The sequence below is a fragment of the Bufo gargarizans genome, chromosome 1, assembly GCF_014858855.1.
Source record: "Bufo gargarizans isolate SCDJY-AF-19 chromosome 1, ASM1485885v1, whole genome shotgun sequence".
Lineage (NCBI taxonomy): Eukaryota > Metazoa > Chordata > Amphibia > Anura > Bufonidae > Bufo > Bufo gargarizans.
The window spans coordinates 83,936,429-83,955,749 of record NC_058080.1 but is presented as its reverse complement, the minus strand read 5'-3'; the positions used below and the strand labels follow the sequence as shown (position 1 = coordinate 83,955,749).

At 44.8% G+C, this 19,321-nt stretch overlaps 1 protein-coding gene across 1 annotated transcript in view; it reads left to right on the top strand.

Moving 5' to 3' along the window:
• NWD2 (NACHT and WD repeat domain containing 2) overlaps positions 1–19,321 on the top strand; it is a 211,169-nt gene that overhangs the window by 155,240 nt on the left and 36,608 nt on the right. Inside the window, exon 4 of the mRNA XM_044285313.1 lies at positions 8,465–8,672. Coding sequence (XP_044141248.1) covers positions 8,465–8,672 — 208 coding nt within the window. The remainder of the gene's footprint in view (positions 1–8,464; positions 8,673–19,321) is intronic.

Here is a 19,321-nt window from a genome sequence, read left to right as displayed (position 1 = left end):
TAATATACCTCCAGCCACATAATTACTTGTTCTTTTCTGTCCGTTGAATGCCTAATGTTTGGGGCCTGTACTCCAGTTGCCTACAGTAAAATTTTTATCCAGTGACTGCCTAATGTGCCTCCAGACACATAATCACTAGTTCTTTTCTGTCAGGTTAATGCCTAATATTTGGGGCCTGTACTCCACTGGCCTACAGTAAAATTGTTATCCACTGACCGTCGAATATACCACCAGCCACATAATCACTTGTTCTTTTCTGTCAGGTCAATGCCTAATTTTTGGGGCCTATACTCCCGTGGCCTAAAATACAAATTTTCCAGGCTCCAGCAGGGCACATTTTTAAGAGTTTCCCTTTAAGACGCGTAAAAACAGCCCCTGATTAAAATACATATTTTTTTGTGGGAATTTTTGCCATTGATCCCCCTCTGGTATGTCACTGTCACTGTCCATGTTGTGGGACCATTTGTGCACTTCTAGTAAATTTGTATAACGTGAAAATAGAAAAGAGCGGGGCGGCACTGCTGTGTATAGCGTGGGGCTGCACGGGATCCAAGCAGCCCCGTCAATACATAAAGCCATTAAAGGCGTTGCTCTGCCCTATAACAATGAGTCCCATAATATGAGCAAAATGGAGAAGAAAAAACTAAAAGAAGGGCGGCACTCACCACTGCTGAAGTGAAATTCTTTATTCTTCATATAAAAGCGATAGGCAGGAGCATATCTGCATAGTGCACGGACATGAAAGCGGCGACGGCCGTTTCGCTCGAATTTGCGATTCTTCTGGCCTCTGACCTCACTGTGCTGGTATGCGTCTGTGCCTTTTAACACTGCGTCTAGTTGTCAAGACGACAATGACGCTTACAAGTTAAACACTCGTTACTAAAATTGCTACTTGCAGACATCCAGAGTATACAATAAAGCTGAACAATGGTGTATAGCCGAGTCAAATAAATACACTCAAGTCATTTTTGTCATTAAGTCCAAGGGGACCGAGTGCGGCTGTTTTCATGATCCACCTAGCCTCTCTCCTCAGGAGTGCCCGGTGTCTATCACCCCCACAGGGCACGCTAGGCTCCAGTTCTATACCTGAGAAGGTTAGGCAATGCGGATCGCCTCCATGTGAATCAGGGACGTGCTCGATGAGCCTAGTGCAGCCTTTCCTGGTCCTCAAGGAGTTAAGATGTTCCCTAAACCTTTCAAAGAGAGGGAGTATCGTCTTCCCGATATAAAAGGCCCCACATTTACATTTACTCAAATAAACGACACAAGTACTTCTACCTGTCATAAATTGTGTAGCAGTATGTGAGACCCCTCCAAACGTCAAGTACTTCAGCCGGCTACTGAAACCACAAAAGGAGCAGAATCCACACTTAAAATTGCCAATAGGCTTACTGTTGGTTAACCAATTACTGGCTGGTATTCTACTTCTGACTAACGTATCTTTAATGGTGTGGCATCTTCTAAAAGCTAATATGGGTCTGCTCTCAGTGAGGTTCGATAGACCAGTCTCCTCTTTCAATATGTCCCAATTTTCATTGATAATGCGTTCAATCAATTCAGCCACAGGACTATATTTAAATGTGAACACAAACTTATTTTCATTTCTATGTGTGTTGTCCTCTATTTAGAAGCTCCTCCTGTGAAAATGACCCTGCTCTTCTCCTGGCATTTTCTATCTCCTTCTCCACATAGCAACCTATTTTTTAGTTCCTGAGATTGTCTAATATAACCTTCTTGCGTGCTATTAGTTCGTCTGAGGCGGATAAATTGACCATATGGGACAGACTTCTTGACGTTTTTATGATGGAAGCTATTAAAATGTAAGAGAGAATTGGTGGCTGACGGTTTAAATGTTACGGCAGGACCCCTTAGCTGCCATATTGTCTGAATTGAAAGTATTCCTGCACAGGTACATCTCGGCTGATTTTATTTCTAAAGCCATGTTAGATAAGCTTATACCTCGGTATCCCAGGAAACCCACCTGGTACTTTGTTCCTAAAGTACATATTTCCCTCACATCACCACCCGGCCGCCTGATTGTGGCGGGCATTGGGTCAGTTACTGAGCCCCTTTCTAAATACCCGGACTGGCTACTTAGACCCCCTACTTTCTAGTGCTCCCACATACCTGGGGGACACCAGTGATTTCCCCTGCGCAATCAAAGGTCTGGTGCTCCTCGATGTGGAGAGCCTTTATACACGCATACCTCATAGTGCCTTCGGTGGAGGCTGTAGATAAGGCTACTTTCACACTTGCGTTCGGAGCGGATCCGTCTGGTGTCTGCACAGACGGATCCGCACCTATAATGCAAACGCTTAGATCCGTTCAGAACGGATCCGTCTGCATTACCATGAACAAAAAAAACAAAAACAATTTTTTTTTTTTTTATGTTCACGATAGTGCAAACGGATCCGTTTTGACTTTACATTGAAAGTCAATGGGGGACGGATCCGTTTGAAAATTGAGCCATACTGTGTCAACTTCAAACGGATCCGTCCCCTTTGACTTACATTGTAAGTCTAGACGGATCCATTTGCCTCCGCACGGCCAGGCGGACACCCGAACGCTGCAAGCAGCATTCAGGTGTCCGCCTGCTGAGCGGAGCGGAGGACAGACGGTGCCAGACTGATGCATTCTGAGCGGATCCGCGTCCACTCAGAATGCATTAGGGCTGAACGGATCCGTTCGGGGACGCTTGTGAGAGCCTTCAAACGGAACTCACAAGCGGAGCCCTGAACGCTAGTGTGAAAGTAGCCTAAGGTGCTCAACAAAACTGATAAAAGTGTCATTTACACTGAATTTGTCAGGGAGGCACTTATATTTATCCTCAATAATAACACCTTCAAGTTTGGCGAGCAATGGTACAGGCAATAAGTAGGTACGGTGATGGGTACCCCTGTATCATGCATGTATGCCAATTTATTTTTATCGGTGTTTGAGGATAAGTATGTGTTCTCCCTGGACAACCCTTTTGCACAATACATTCAACTCTTTCTAAGATATGTCGATGACATTTTTATCATTTGGTCTGGTACAGAAAACCAATGTAAGGACTTTGTGGCTTACCTAGATAGCAACAGAATAAACATGAAGTTCTCTTTAAATTTCGGGAATAACTCCCTGGAATTTCTAGATGTTTTGGTATAGAAACATAGAATGTGTATCCGTCCAAGGAGATAATCTACATACAGCTTGCTATCCTAAACCGTCAGCCACCAATTCTCTCTTACATTTTTATAGCTTCCATCATAAAAACATCAAGAAGTCTGTCCCATATGGTCAATTTATCCGCCTCAGACGAACTAATAGCACGCAAGAAGGCTTTATTAGAAAATCTCAGGAACTAAAAAATAGGTTGCTATGTGGAGAAGAAGATAGAAAATGCCAGGAGAAGAGCAGGGTCATTTTCACAGGAGGAACTTCTAAATAGAGGACAACACACATAGAAATGAAAATAAGTTTGTGTTCACATTTAAATATCGTCTTGTGGCTGAATTGATTAAACGCATTATCAATGAAAATTGGGACATACAGTTGCAAGAAAAATGAAAGTATGTGAACCCTTTGGGATGATATGGATTTCTGCACAAATTGGTAATAAAATGTGATCTGATCTTCATCTAAGTCACAACAATAGACAATCACAGTCTGCTTAAACTAATAACACACAAAGAATTAAATGTCCCCATGTTTTTATTGACCACACCATGTAAACATTCACAGTGCAGGTGGAAAAAGTATGTGAACCCTTGGATTTAAAAACTGGTTGAACCTCCTTTGGCAGCAATAACTTCAACCAAACGTTTCCTGCAGTTGCAGATCAGACGTGCACAACGGTCAGGAGTAATTCTCGACCATTCCTCTTTACAGAACTGTTTCAGTTCAGCAATATTCTTGGGATGTCTGGTGTGAATCGCTTTCTTGAGGTCATGCCACAGCTAGAGATGGGAAGTTCGGATCTTTTTCATGAATCAGTTCATTCAAAAGAACCGATTCATGAATCGGACCTTCGGTTCACTTCCTGAGCCGGCAGAAGAAAGTGAACCGAAGATCAATGCGCAGGCTCAGCTCATCGAATCTTCGGTTCACATGCTGAGTCGGCTCTCAAGTGAACCGAAGGTTTGGAGGGACTCGCTCCTGGCAAACACAGCTCTGCTGCACTGAATGCAGAGGAACAGACTGGGATGTAATTACAATGTATAGTTATTGCAGGGACTCAGATAATTGTCTAAGAGTTTATTAGTTAAAAGAATCGAATGAGTCAGAGACGTGTCACCGAGTCCCTGCCAGGCTTCCTGCTCTGCTACATTGCTGCATGCACCCTGTGCACACAGAGCTCCGCTACATGCTAAACTAATGCTATACTACCCCCCCCCCCCCCACCTTCCCCCACGAGAGAGGGAGCCGCAGAGCAGGAAGCCTGGCAGGGACTCGGTGACACGATTCTTTTAACGAATAAACTCTCAGACGATTCTCTGTGTCCCTGCGCGACTCCCCCTGTGCTGTGAGTCAGTGCTGGCTGCCTCTGATTGGTTGGAGGGCGGGGAGGGGCGGGGCTAGCTTCCACTGTCGGCTCCTATTACACTGCCTGCTGCTGCCTCTATGCTGATCTGACTGAGCCGTTTCACATGGATCCGCTCAGTCAGAGGAATCGACTCTTCCGGTTCAGTGAACTGAATCGATTCAAAAGAACGATTCGTTCATGATCCGGACTGTATTTGCTGTGTGAGATGCAGGGGCAGGCCGCGGACGGACACAGACACATTTAGAAGCGGCGCACAGGTATCGGCAGTGGTATCAGGGACATTTGCACGTGTACTCGTGCAAATGTCTGGTATCGGTCCCGATACCGATACTGGTATTGGGACATCCCTACTCAGGATCCACATATATTGGCCTGAGCAGAAATCAGTTACAAAGAATGTCTCTCAACCATGCTACACTAATGCCCCCCCCCCCCAGACAGGAAGCCTGGCAGGGACTCGGTGACACAATTCTTTTAACTAATAAACTCTCAGACGATTCTCTGAGTCCCTGCACGACTCCCCCTGTGCTGTGAGTCAGTGCTGGTTGCCTCTGATTGGTTGGAGGGAGGGGCGGGGCTAGCTTCCACTGTCGGCTCCTACTACACTGCCTGCTGCTGCCTGTATGCTAATCTGACTGAGCTGTTTATGTGCTAGGTCAGACTGAGCTGTTTCACACGGATCCGCTCAGTCAGAGGAATCGACTCTTCCGGTTCAGTGAACTGAATTGATTCAAAAGAACGATTCGTTCATGATCCGGACATCACTAGCCATAGCATCTCAATCGGGTTGAGGTCAGGACTCTGACTGGGCCACTACAGAAGGCGTATTTTCTTCTGTTTAGGCCATTCTGTTGTTGATTTACTTCTATGCTTTGGGTCGTTGTCCTGTTGCATCTTCTGTTGAGCTTCAGCTGGTGGACAGATGGCCTTAAGTTCTTGATAAACTTGGGAATTCATTTTTCCTTTGATGATAGCAATCCGTCCAGGCCCTGACGCAGCAAAGCAGCCCCAAACCATGATGCTCCCTCCACCATACTTCACATAGGCCCAGATTTATCATTAGCTCAAGTCAAAATAATGGAGTGAAAAAGTCGCAAATTTTTGGCGCAATCGCTAAAACTGCACAAAAATTTGCGACTTTTTTCTGCTATGTGCTGTCCAGTTTTCTGAAAGTGGGCGTGTTTTCTTATGTAAATCAATCTCTAGACAGATTTATTATTGCGACTATTTAAAAAGTCGCAAAGAATTAGCAAAAAAATTCGCAATTTTACTCCAGTAAGACTTTTTAATAGAACATGCAACTTTTTCGTAAAGACGTGCGACTTTTGTAAAGCTGCTTACTGATGGATAAACTGCTACCGTCTAACCACATTTATTACAGTCTTAAAGGGCCAATCATAAATCTGACTTGGCTAAAACTGACTTTAGCCATATGTGAAAGTGGAGTGAGCTGTCAGAGTAATGATAAATCTGGCCCATAGTGTTGTGTGTTTCTTCCAAACAACTCAACTTTGGTTTCATCTGTCCACAGAATATTTTGCCAGTACTGCTGTGGAACATCCAGGTGCTCTCGTGCAAACTGTAAACGTGCAGAAATGTTTTTTTTGGACAGCAGTGGCTTCCTCTGTGGTATCCTCCCATGAAATCCATTCTTGTTTAGTGTTTTACATATTGTAGATTCGCTAACAGGGATATTAGCATATGCCAGAGACTTTTGTAAGTCTTTAGCTGACACTCTAAGATTCGTCTTCACCTCATTGAGCAGTCTGCGCTGTCTGCGCTCTTGCAGTCATGTTTACAGAATGGCCACTCCTAGGGAGAGTAGCGGCAGTGCTGAACTTTCTCCATTTATAGACAATTTGTCTTACCGTGGACTGATGAACAGCAAGTCTTTTGGAGATACTTTTATAACCCTTTCCAGCTTTATGCAACTCAACAATTCTTAATCATAGGTCTTCTGAGAGCTCTTTTGTGTGAGGCATCATTCACATCAGGCAATGCTTCTTGTGAAAAGCAAACCCAGAACTGGTGTGTGTTTTTAATAGGGCAGGGCAGCTGTAACCAACACCTCCAATCTCATCTCATTTATTAAACTCCAGTTGGCTGACACCTCACTCCAATTAGCTCTTGGAGATGTCATTAGTCTAGGGGTTCACATACTTTTTCCACCTACACTGTGAATGTTTACATGGTGTGTTCAATAAAAACATGGTAACATTTAATTCTTTGTGTATTATTAGTTTAAGCAGACTGTGATTGTCTATTGCTGTGACCTAGATGAAGATCAGATCACATTTTATGACCAATTTGTGCAGAAATCCAGATCATTCTAAAGGGTTCACATACTTTTTCTTGCAACTGTATTTAAAGATGAGACTGGTCTATCGAACCTCACTGAGAGCAGACCCATAATAGCTTTTAGAAGATTTAGAAGACGCCATTAAAGATAAGTTAGTCAGAAGTAGAATACGGGCAAAGCCAGCCAGTAATTGGTTAACCAACAGTAAGCCTATTGGCAATTTTAATGTGGATTCTGCTCCTTTTGTGGTTTCAGTAGCCGGCTGATGTACTTGACGTTTGGAGGGGTCTCACATACTGCTACACAATTTATGACATGTAGAAGTACTTATGTCGTTTATTTGATTAAATGTAAATGTGGGGCCTTTTATATTGGGAAGACGATACGTCCTCTCTTTGAAAGGTTTAGGGAACATCTTAACTCCTTGAGTACCAGAAAAGGCTGTACGTCCGTGATTCACATGGAGACAATCCGCATTGCCTAACCTCAGGTATAGAACTGGAGCCTAGTATGCCCTGCGGGGGTGATAGACACCGGGCACTCCTGAGGAGAGAAGCTAGGTGGATCATGAAAACAGCTGCACTCGGTCCCCTTGGACTTGTCGACAAAAATGACTTGAGTGTATTTGACTCAGCTATGCACCATTGTTCAGCTTTATTGTATACTCTGGATGTCTGCAAGTAGCAATTTTAGTAACGAGTGTTTAACTTGTAAGCGTCAGTGTCGTCTTGACAACTAGACGCAGTGTTAAAAGGCACTGACGCATACCAACGCAGTGAGGTCAGAGGCCAGATGAAGCGCAAATTCGCGCGAAACGGCCGTCGCCGCTTTCATGTCCGTGCACCATGCAGATATGCTCCTGCCTATCACTTTTATATGAAGAATAAAGGTTTTCACTTCAGCAGTGGTGAGTGCCGTCCTTCTTTTAGTTTTTTCTTCTCCATTTTGCTCTCTTCTAGTAAGTATTTTGTGGCTGCAAATATGACCTAAAGGTTTTACAGGTTCGCCTGCCATTAAAGTGAATGGGGCCCGCCACGAACGCGAGGTTCGCGAACATTTGATCTCAAAAGCGCATTTGTGAAACGTCCCGGCCGATGATCGTCCGTCACTATACCTGACGTCTAATAAAAAAATCATTTTCCACAGAAATAATCAATAAACACATTATTGACTGGCTCGAAGCAGAGAATCCATCACCATTATTAGCTGCATAATAAAAAAAAATCCACTAAAACTGAAAATGTATCTGTTGAGAAACTGCAACTCCCACCATGCCCCTGTGGCTGCAGGCTGGGACTTGTAGTTTCACACCAGGTAGTGATATGAAAAGTGGTTTTATGACTCAATAAAATTCTTGTATCTTGTCGTGTCGATCTGTCGCTGAGATACATGTAACCTACATCTCTGAGGAAGCATAGCCCCAGTGGCTGAATGTTTGTACGCCTCGCTTCACGGCATTAAAACAAATACACAGGTTGTTCCGTTGATTTATCCTCTGGAAGCTGTGTTCACACGGCCTCACATTTTATTCAGTGCCACAGAACTGTTTCATTTACATTGCTGTTGCTAAGCCTAATTAACCACATCCCCCCGGGGACCTAGACATGTCAGTCTGAAAGTGTGCTAATTCTATTACGCAGGGTCTGCTCGGAGAAAAATATGGAACCATCCGAATCCCTGGAGAAGTCGAGTCATCTGAGTTTGAAATGATTCTTGATGCCGCCATCGAGGCCAAGCTGGATACGAGGACTCTGGAAGAATGGTATTGCAGAGATGAAAATGCTGTGCCTCCGTCACACTACCTCAGGCCAAAATCAGAACTCCTGATGAATCACCATAATCCAGTGAGTACAAATTGTGAACACAGGAGTCTCCACCTGTAACCATGTGCTCCGTAATATGCTCCATGAAACAAAGGGTAATATCACAGGGTATTATACAGACAGAAATGATAGCCCGGCCTTGTCTTTTGTTTGCGTATGAAGACCTACGATTAAGATAAAATTGCATAATGTATATGACTCCCAAATCCATTATCCATTGTAATCCTGCCTTTAAAATTCTGAAACATTAGTTTTTAGCTAAAAAATAAGAGAATATTAAAGCACTTTTTATAAAAGTTCTTTTTTATTTCCTTTATTTGTGGTGTATATGGGTAAATATTGGTGAGATTTCTTATCGAGCAGTTTTGATTTATGAGCTCCATACCTCCGTTGTACCACATGACTCTAGTCTGGCGTTTCGAAACACTTATACGTGTGGATTGAAGTCAGTCTCTCTGTGCAGCATCTCATAGGAATGGAAATTGAGTTGGACTCCCGTTCCATACTTTGAATTGTTGGTACAATGGAGGAGTAGAACAGAGCTAATACATCATAAAAAAAAGTGATCAGTAAAAGAAGAAAACAAAACAAAAATCTTCTTTAGGTCAACTTTAGCTTGGATGTTTGAAAGCAACTGAAGAACATTGGCATACATAGAAGAGAAGTGGGCCCAAAGCAAAGTACCCCAATATTGCTTCAGTTTTTACACCCCAAGACAAAGGGCCTTTCTGTGACCTCGGGGCCAATTCCCTTGGTTCCTAATGGTGTCATTTTTTTGTAGAGGGGAATTGAGTACGGTTCCCCACAATCTGATAGCAAAGGTGATGGGGCTAACCGGGGCTGAACCTCCTCTTTCCATCAACCCCATTGCAGCTGCTTGGTCTGACTCTATGGTACCTACACCTTTTTGTAGAAAGATGGCATATGGGCAGTGTGTACAATGTCTTGGAGATCCAGAGGTTATAAAAGAAAAACCCATACTCCCTTTAATACTCTATTCCAATGATAATGCATAGAAAGAAAAAAAAAATCACATTTAGGTAGCATAATATGGTATTCCTATCTCCAGCCTTTCAGTCATTCTCTGTATGACTCAGATTTCTCAGATGGTCATAAAAAGTTAATAATCTCAATAGGATTTCATTATAGATAAAATATAAAAACATAATAATTAAAATATCCCCCCCCCCCCAATGTATTACCTTCTTCGTAGCAAATCTGGTAATATTAAAATATAAAGCACGCAAAACTGGAAGTGTACATTGTAAGAAAGGACCCCCATAGGAAAAAAAGACTCCCTTTTTGGACCTGATTCACACCCAAGTTTCATCACTTGTAGGAGAGATGGACTTGTCATCATTAAGAAGGTTCCTGCACTCCATTTTAATTCTTGTAAAGATTGTGAGGACTGTACATGTTCACAAGCTTGACCCTATCACTACTCAAGTCCTATAGCATATTCATGATCGGCCTCAATTGAACATTAGCCCTTAAATGAGTCACAGACTACTAGTAGTCTTAAGTCTTGGAAAGCCCCTTTAATTCTTGCTGCTAATGGTTGTATCTCAGGCTGTATAGACCAGGATGGTGGCGCTGGCCACAGTATAGCAGGAAGAAACGATGGTGAAGTGGGTGATGCATATATCTCCTATAGCAGTTCCTAAAGGCTGTCTCAGGCTGTATTGCAGCTAGCACTGTGATCCTGTTCTTGTGTACAAGCTTAGATTCTGCTATACAGCCTGAGTTAGAGCAGGTTAGAGTTCATCTCAGCCAGTTTGGAGGACGTGAGCAGGGACAGTAGGAGAGGTTTTGACAGGATCCAGGGTGAGTAGAGTAGGCATATATCCTCCCCTCTCTATGTGTAACTGTACATGACCCCAGTGGGATAACATGGACTTCTGTACATGTTATCAATTCCCATTATTAAACAGGGAGCACACTCTAGAAAGAGATGTTCATTTGTCAAATGTTACACTTTACTTCTCTAGCAGTCCCACCTCATACAGGGTGCAGTAATAGCGATAACGATCTAAGGGGGGATTGAAAATTATATACCTATAAATGCTCTTTCTCCTATATACCTATAAATGCTCTTTTGGTTTGCATCTTTCTCTCAAAGGAACAAATGTACTTAGTGAACAACTCCAAGAATTTGCGAAAGAGTATTTAAACTAGGAAGGGGGGGCAAAAGAGTGAAAATAAAAGAGTCCAATTGCCCCCCGAAACAATGCCAGAACAGGTCAGAAGCACAGAGGGTAAGAAATAAGCTCCGAGTCCTCTCTACAAATGCTCGCAGTTTAGGTAAACAAATCAATGAACTTGGGTCAATAATGGCATCTGAGAATGTAGATTTAGTGGCTGTTACGGAGACATGGTTTAATGAAAGAAATGACTGGGACATAACCATACCAGGGTACTCTTTATACAGAAGAGACAGAGAAGGCAAGAAAGGAGGAGGAGTGGCCCTGTATGTGAAAGGTAGCATTAAATCTAACCTAATACAAGTTGGTGAGGCCAACATAGAGTCAGTTTGGGTTACGTTGCAGTTTGCTAATCATGCAGTAACTCGTGTAGGTGTGATATATAGACCACCTGATCAAGTTAAAGAACTAGATGATCTACTAGTTGAAGAAATAGCTAAAATGACAATGAAAGGAGAAGTTATCATTATGGGAGATTTCAGTCTTCCAGATATAAACTGGAAAACCAAAATAGCAAGTTCTACCAGGAGTACAGATATTCTAAATTCCCTACTGGGGTTATCCCTACAACAAATGGTTGAGGAGCCAACCCGGAGGGAGGCCATTTTGGATTTGATATTCACAAATGGGGATTCGGTATATGATGTCATTGTAGGCGAAACCTTGGGATCTAGTGATCACCAGTCAGTGTGGTTTAATATAAGAACTGTGAAAGAGTCCCACCACACAAAAACAAAAGTTTTAGATTTTAGAAAAACAGACTTTTCAAAAATGAAATTAGTCATAAATGAGTCCTTATCAGACTGGAACGGATTACATGGAGTCCAGGAGAAATGGGACTACTTAAAAGGTGCATTATTGAAGGCAACAGAAAATTGCATTAGACTTGTCAGTAAAAGCAAAAAAAGGAAGAGACCACTGTGGTACTCAGCAGAAGTGGCCCAAATCATTAAAAATAAAAAGCTAGCATTTTGTAATTATAAAAAAAACCAGAGCAATGAAGATAAGGAAATCTACAAGATTAGGCAGAAAAAGGCCAAGCAAGTTATAAGAACTTCTAAAGCTCAGGCAGAAATAAAACTAGCTCAGTCTATGAAAAAAGGGGATAAGACATTCTTCAGATATATAAATGAAAAAAGGAAATTAAAACAAGGAATAACTAAATTAAAAATTAAGGACGGAAGGTATGTAGAAGAGAATAAAGGGCTAGCCGACTGCCTTAATGAATACTTCTGTTCAGTTTTTACAAAAGAAAAAGAAGAAGGACCTCCACTAGAAAGGATGACTATTAAATCGTTTGATGCATGTGTCTTTACAGAGGAAGATGTTCTAAGTTTGCTGTCTAAAGTGAAGACAAATAAGTCACAGGGGCCTGATGAGATACACCCAAAATTATTAAAAGAGCTTAGTGGTGAGCTGGCAAAACCGTTAACAGATTTATTTAACCAATCATTAGTAACAGGAGTTGTCCCGGAAGATTGGAAATTGGCAAATGTCGTGCCCATTCACAAGAAAGGTAGTAGGGAGGAATCGAGCAACTATAGACCAGTGAGTCTGACATCAATAGTAGGCAAATTAATGGAAACCCTATTAAAGGATAGGATTGTGGAACAGAGGGTTGTAGTCAATGGAGAACATTCAAAACAAGGTCATGTTACCAGTGGGATTCCACAGGGATCTGTACTGGGACCAATTTTGTTTAATATCTTCATATTGCAAAAGGCCTCGATGGTAAGGTTTGTCTTTTTGCTGATGACACAAAGATATGTAACAGGGTTGATGTTCCTGGAGGGAAACGCCAAATGGAACAGGATTTAGGAAAACTAGAAGAATGGTCAGAACTCTGGCAACTGAAATTTAATGTGGATAAGTGCAAGATAATGCACCTGGGGCGTAAAAACCCAAGGGCAGAATATAGAATATTTGACACAGTCCTGACCTCAGTATCTGAGGAAAGGGATTTAGGAGTAATTATTTCAGAAGACTTAAAGGTGGGAAGACAATGTAATAAAGCAGCACGAAATGCCAGCAGAATGCTTGGATGTATAGGGAGAGGTATAAGCAGTAGAAAGAGTGAAGTGCTTATGCCGCTGTACAGAACACTGGTGAGACCTCACTTGGAGTATTGTGCGCAGTACTGGAGGCCATATCTCCAGAAGGATATAGATACTCTAGAGAGAGTTCAGAGAAGAGCTACTAAACTAGTACATGGATTGCAGGATAAAACTTACCAGGAAAGGTTAAAAGACCTTAATATGTATAGCTTGGAAGAAAGAAGAGACCGAGGGGATATGATAGAAACTTTTAAATACATAAAGGGAATCAACTCTGTAAAGGAGGAGAGCATATTTAAAAGAAGAAAAACTACCACAAGAGGACACAGTTTTAAATTAGAGGGGCAAAGGTTTAAAAGTAATATAAGGAAGTATTACTTTACTGAGAGAGTAGTGGATGCATGGAATAGCCTTCCTGCAGAAGTGGTAGCGGCAAATACAGTGAAGGAGTTTAAGCATGCATGGGATAGGCATAAGGCCATCCTTCATATAAGATAGGGCCAGGGGCTATTCATAGGATTCAGATATATTGGGCAGACTAGATGGGCCAAATGGTTCTTATCTGCCGACACATTCTATGTTTCTATGCTCAATATATGAATGCAAAAGTTGATGTCTCTACCCTGCGGTTTTTGCATTTCTTCACCAAGTTGGTAGCAGATGTTTGCAGTATACTGTGTACATTTTAATGCATTTGTAGATGATGAGTAAATATTGCTTGGCCTTGATTTCAGATTTTTTAAGAAGATAATTCCCAGTTGTCACAAAAATTTACATAAAGGTGGATATGGTTGGCAATAGCAAGTCAAACCAACTGCAATCATCGGTTTTCTGCTTTCAGGAATACCGTAAATAGGTTTTGGATGAGCATTTACTTTTCAAGGTGTGTAGTCCCTGTATTTCATAGGTTGTTCCTTTTTAAAAAACAATTCAAGCTTAAAACAATGTTTTTGGTCTTTCTAGTTCTGCTGGTTTTTATGTGCATGTAAACGTAGATCTAAGTTGTATTTTTTTTTACGAGGTGTGGTGCATATAACCTTCTGTTTGATTCACACCTTTAACCATTAATATCAACTTTTATGCAGTTTTTGTGAAAAAATTACACTTTGACATAAAATTGCATGACGGTGTCTGTATAAGCTGTGCTCATTGGCATTTTAACAATGTGCCAAGATACTTCAGAGGAGAACAGAGAACCTGCAGCCTGTAAGTAAATAACTGTATGGGTGTGTATATGTATGTGTGTGTATATGTATGTGTGTTTGTGTGTGTATGTGTTTATCTGTGTGTGTGTGTATGTATGTTTGTGTGTGTATGTGTATTAGTGTTGAGCAAAGCGTGCTTCGGATGCTTTATCTCCGTACAGTATTAGAATGTATGGGCTCCAATGAGCCGAAGTAAGTTATTCACAAAGTCGCGTGTGACTTTGTTGAATAACTTCGGTAGTTGATTTTTAAAGTGAAAAACCACTTTAAAACTTGAAACCGAACTCGGCTTAGATTCCAAGGTACTAGTTAGAATAACTAACTTCGGCTCATCAGAACCCATACATTCTAATACTGTATGGAGACAAATCTCCGTACAGTATAATTCCGAAGTTTTGAGCAAAGCTTCGCGCAACAGTAGTGTGAGTATGTGTTTATCTGTTTGTATTTCTGTGTGTATATGTGTGTGTGTATGTATGTGTTTTTGTGTGTATGTGTTTATCTGCAGGTGTGTGTGTGTATGTATGTGTTTTTCTGTGTATGTGTTTATCTGCAGGTGTGTGTGTGTGTGTATATATATATATATATATATATATATATGTTTGTGTGTATATGTGTGTGTATGTCTGTGTGTATACATGTTTATATGTGTGTATGTGTTTATCTGTGTGTATGTATATATTTATATTATATATATATATATATATATATATTTGTATGGCAGGCTGGATTCCCAGCCTGCATTTGTGGGAGGGGCGTAGGGTATTTAGCCGGCCCCACGCTCTCCTCCCAGGTGTCGGCATCGCGGCTCGTGCAGTGTGACGTCTTACCTGTGCGACTTCCGGTTCCGGCTCCCAACTCCTGCGTGTAGCGGCGACCGCGTCTCCCGGCTTCGTCCATCTCCTCTGCGGCGTTGGTAAGTAGGCTCCGTGCCTTCGGTTCCTTTACAGGTCGGGTGTTTGCGCGGCCGCAGTCTGCCGCGCGCCTCCACGCATTCCTCTGGGCCTGAGGGGCCCGCCGCTCACTGCCGCCCGCATCGCGCATGACCGCCCGCTGCCTCACATTCCAAACCGGCCGGAACGACACGCCTCCTTCTCCGCCCATCTCCCGCCCGCTCCTGCGCCGCTTCTCGGGACCGGTCCCTTTCATCACTCCCCCCGCTCGGGCGTGGGGGTCCGGTCTTGGGAACACGTGGCAGGGCAGTCTGGGTGTCCATTGTGGGTCTGTGGTACATAATTGTCCTGTGTATGTGTGCATCAGAAATAAACTTCCCAGATTGGCAGACCCTGAAGCGGCGGGGAATGTCAGCAGATATGAACTCTGTCCGGCACAGATATTCGGACTACTGGGCGTCCCTGAGCCATTCGTCAGGAGGCGCACCGTCTCTGCCATATTTAACCCCTGCCGCCCCTTTTTCCTCTCGGGGGACTGACTGCGCATTCCGACGCCCGGGAGCACCCCATCGGGAGCCCGGATGCATTCCCCTAAGTGACGCCCTCCGGCCTTGTGGGGGTTGCAGCCGGGCTCCGCTCCGGGGCGTGTAAAATATCCGTGTCCGTCCCCTGATATGTTTCTCTTTCGTGTCCTGTCACCTGAGTAAGTTCTCGTCATGTCTTTTTCACTCTTCACGTCCTGTCACCTGATACGTTCAGGTCCGTTTTCTTGTCTTATCAACTGATACGTTCAGGTTCGTTCCTGTCTTGTCACCTGATACGTTCAGGTTCGTTTCGTGTCTGGTCACCTGATACGTTCAGGTTCGTTTCGTGTTTAGTCACCTGATACGTTCAGGTTCGTTTCGTGTTCAGTCACCTGATACGTTCAGGTTCTTTTCGTGTCTGGTCACCCATCATGTCAGGTTCTCCTCGTTTCGTCACCTGATACGTTCAGGCTCGTCTTCATGTCCCGTCACCTGATACGTTCAGGTTCATTTTTGTGTGCTGTCACCTGACTCGTTCAGGTTTTCCTCTTGTCCAGTCACCTTGAATCCAGGCTCCCTTCCTGTCCGGTCACTCCTCATGTCCGGCCACCTGATACGTTCAGGTTTGCTTCATGTCCTGTCTCCTGTCACGTTCGGTTTCACTTCATGTCCTGTCACCTGATACGTTCAGGTTCTTGTCGTTTTCCGTCACTCTTCATGTCCTGTTCACCTGGCACGTTCAGGTTTTCATGTCCACCTGCCCTGTCAGGCCCCGTTCTTGTCTCCTTCCCATCACGCACGGATTTTCAGGGCCGGTTGCCTCCCACACTCACTCACTTCCATGGCCATCCCCGTTAGGGCCTTCACCTGTCTTTGTCACACCCACGTTTCAACTCGTCTCTCACCATCCTGTCACGCCTTCTTTCCTGCCTCATGTATACGTATCACGGTCAGGCTCTTCACCTCTCACACGCGGGTCCCGTGTGGCTCTCCGTTGCTGCCATGCGCGGGTCATGTCGCCTCACTGGCCGTCGCTCTGGTAGGAGTCCACTTTGGCGTACATTTGAGGCCTCATCACCAGAGGCATCTCGGCCTTCGGTTTGTTTCACAGGACCCAACTCCTTCCAGTCACCTGTCAACCAGCTCTTGCTTCTTCTTTTCCTCACGCGCGCAGGCCTTTTTGTTTTTCATGTTTCATCTTTCACTTACCTCCATTCTCGTTTTTATCTTGCCATCACGGCTTCACAAGGGCCACTCGGCCATGGCACCGTCTTCTTCTTCTCCAGCAACCATCTCCTGGCACACCATGGGGTCTTCAGTCCGATCATCCGGCACGTTCCATCACTCTCGTGTAATTCCTGACCCGCTCAGGTTGTCATTTCTTTCTTCCCCCATTCAGGTCTCGTTCTTTTCCTGATCGTCATCCGCGTAAGTTCCATTTTCAGAAATGTTGTTGGTATACCTCTCCACGCAGGTACCTGTTAAATTTCCACCTCACTCACCAATCCCAGGTTACGAGGTGCAAGTCTCACCCTCCCTGCGGACCTTCCTGGGTTCTTTCTTGCTCATTCCCAGGTTCCCCTTTTCCACCCCAAGTTCCGCTGGGCCCAAGGTAAGAAATTTTTATTTTTTTTAAATTTCTGTTTTTCCCCCTTCTGGGGGTTCTCTTGCATGAGTTTGTCTTTTCAATTCAGATCCTCCCAACAGGGTCCGACTCAAACGGCGTGCCCTCTCCCCGAGACCATGTCTCACGTATCGGACATTGAGGACTCAATGTCCATCCCAGAATCAGCGGTCTCCGAGGCAGCCAGCCGCGCGTCCTACAGACACTGGACCATCCCCAGGCTGGTCGCCGAGCTCAAAAGGAAAGGGATCCGCCACTCGGCATCAGCGCGAAAGGCGGAATTGTATCGCCTGCTCTTTCCCCAGTCACCCAGGGCTCCTGAACCACCCGGAGCCGCTGAAGACCTGGTCTCCATGTCAACTATTCAGCTCTCCTTAACCCAACTCCATGCAACCATCAACAACCTGGCGTCTTCGATATCGCACATCGACTCCAGGCTCCAGGCCGTCGAGAACACGATTGCCACGCCTCCTCCTCCCGCAGAGCCCGAAGCTGTTCCGTCAACCTCCTACGCTAACACCCCAGGTACGAGCCTTGCTTCGCCCGACATCGCCCCCGCTTTCTTCATACCAGAGAACATCAGGCGGGATATCCTGGCAGGGAAGGACATCAACTTGGCCGCCATCCTGATTTCCACCCATGACACGGTCGAAAACCGGACAATTGCTTGCGGTGATGTGTCAGTGGTACTGAGGTCCAAAGACGTCCGCCTCAACAAGAAGCTGACCATCCCTGAGTTTATGCTGACCTTCAGCCTGTACCGGGACATCGTGTGTTCCATTCATCCCCACCGCAGGGAGGAACTGGACATATACATGTACAAGGTCACCGAGTTGGGATACAAATATGGCGGTTCCGCATTTTATGAGTATCACCGGTCCTTCCCCGCCAAAGCGGCAGCAGCGTTCCTCCTGCACCAGCATGTCACCAACTGGGCGGTTTTGGACATGGAGATTTTTTGCAGGCATTTCGCCGGGCTGAAATCCCCTGCCTGTGCCGGTTGCCAGTCAGTTCTCCATTCTTCTGACTGGTGCCCCCATGTCCCTAACCCATCCCCTGCCAGGCCATTGTTTAGCTCCGGAGCGCAGAAACCCAACCCCGCCACGGACAAACTAGGTCGTCCCATCACCTTCCTAGGGAAGAATCAGATCTGCAATAATTTCAACCTGGGTTTCTGCAGTTTCGATTAGTGCAAAGCCTTGCACATCTGCTCCATTTGTTTTAGGGCCCACCCTCAGTCCTCTTGTTCCCAACGCACGGCCAAACGCCCGTGACTAGGCGGGGTCAACATTGACCTGTTACTCTCCCTCCTCCAGCAACATCATGACCCCAGTTTTGTCCTGTTCCTCAAACAGGGTTTTGCGGAGGGGTTCCATACAGGGCTAGTCACCCTTCCACAGTCCACTCATGAGTGCCCCAACCTTCTCTCTTCTCTTGCGGATCCCGGGGCGGTGGATGAACTGCTGGAGGCGGAGTTACAGAAGGGCTTCATGATCGGTCCATTTGCTGAGTCCCCTTTCCCTGTGTACCGAGTCAGCCCCATAGGTTTGGTGACCAAAAAATCATCTAATAAAAAGAGATTGATCTACGACCTGTCCGCTCCTCATGCGTCCAGCATCCCCAGCCTAAATTCCCTGGTCCCGTCGGACGAATTCTCCATGCAGTACTCTTCACTGGACGAGGCCGTGGAGCTCATCTTACAGGTCGGGGCAGGAGCTTGGTTGTCAAAAGCGGACATCTCCGATGCCTTCAAGTTGCTGCCTATCCTGCCCCACCTGTGGAAGTTCTACGGCATCAAATGGAGGGCAAAATATTATTTTGCCACCCGCTTGACGTTCGGGTCAAAGAGCAGTCCTTGGCTCTTTGACCAGTTCGCCCAAGCACTTCACTGGGTCCTGGTCAATCACGTCCACTGCCCGAGGGTCATCCACTATCTGGACGACTTCTTGCTCATCGACCAGCCCGAGCATGCCCCGGATAGGCTGGTCAGCCTCCTCAGCCTGTTCGATCGCCTGAAAGTTCCAGTGGCCCCAGCGAAGGTGGAAGGCCCCTCCAGGGTAATCACCTTTCTGGGCATCACCCTGGACACAGTCAAAATGGAGGCCAGCCTTCCCCTGGACAAACTAAGCAGGCTAAAGGACTCGGTGGCCAGGCTTGTGGGTACCCGCACGGT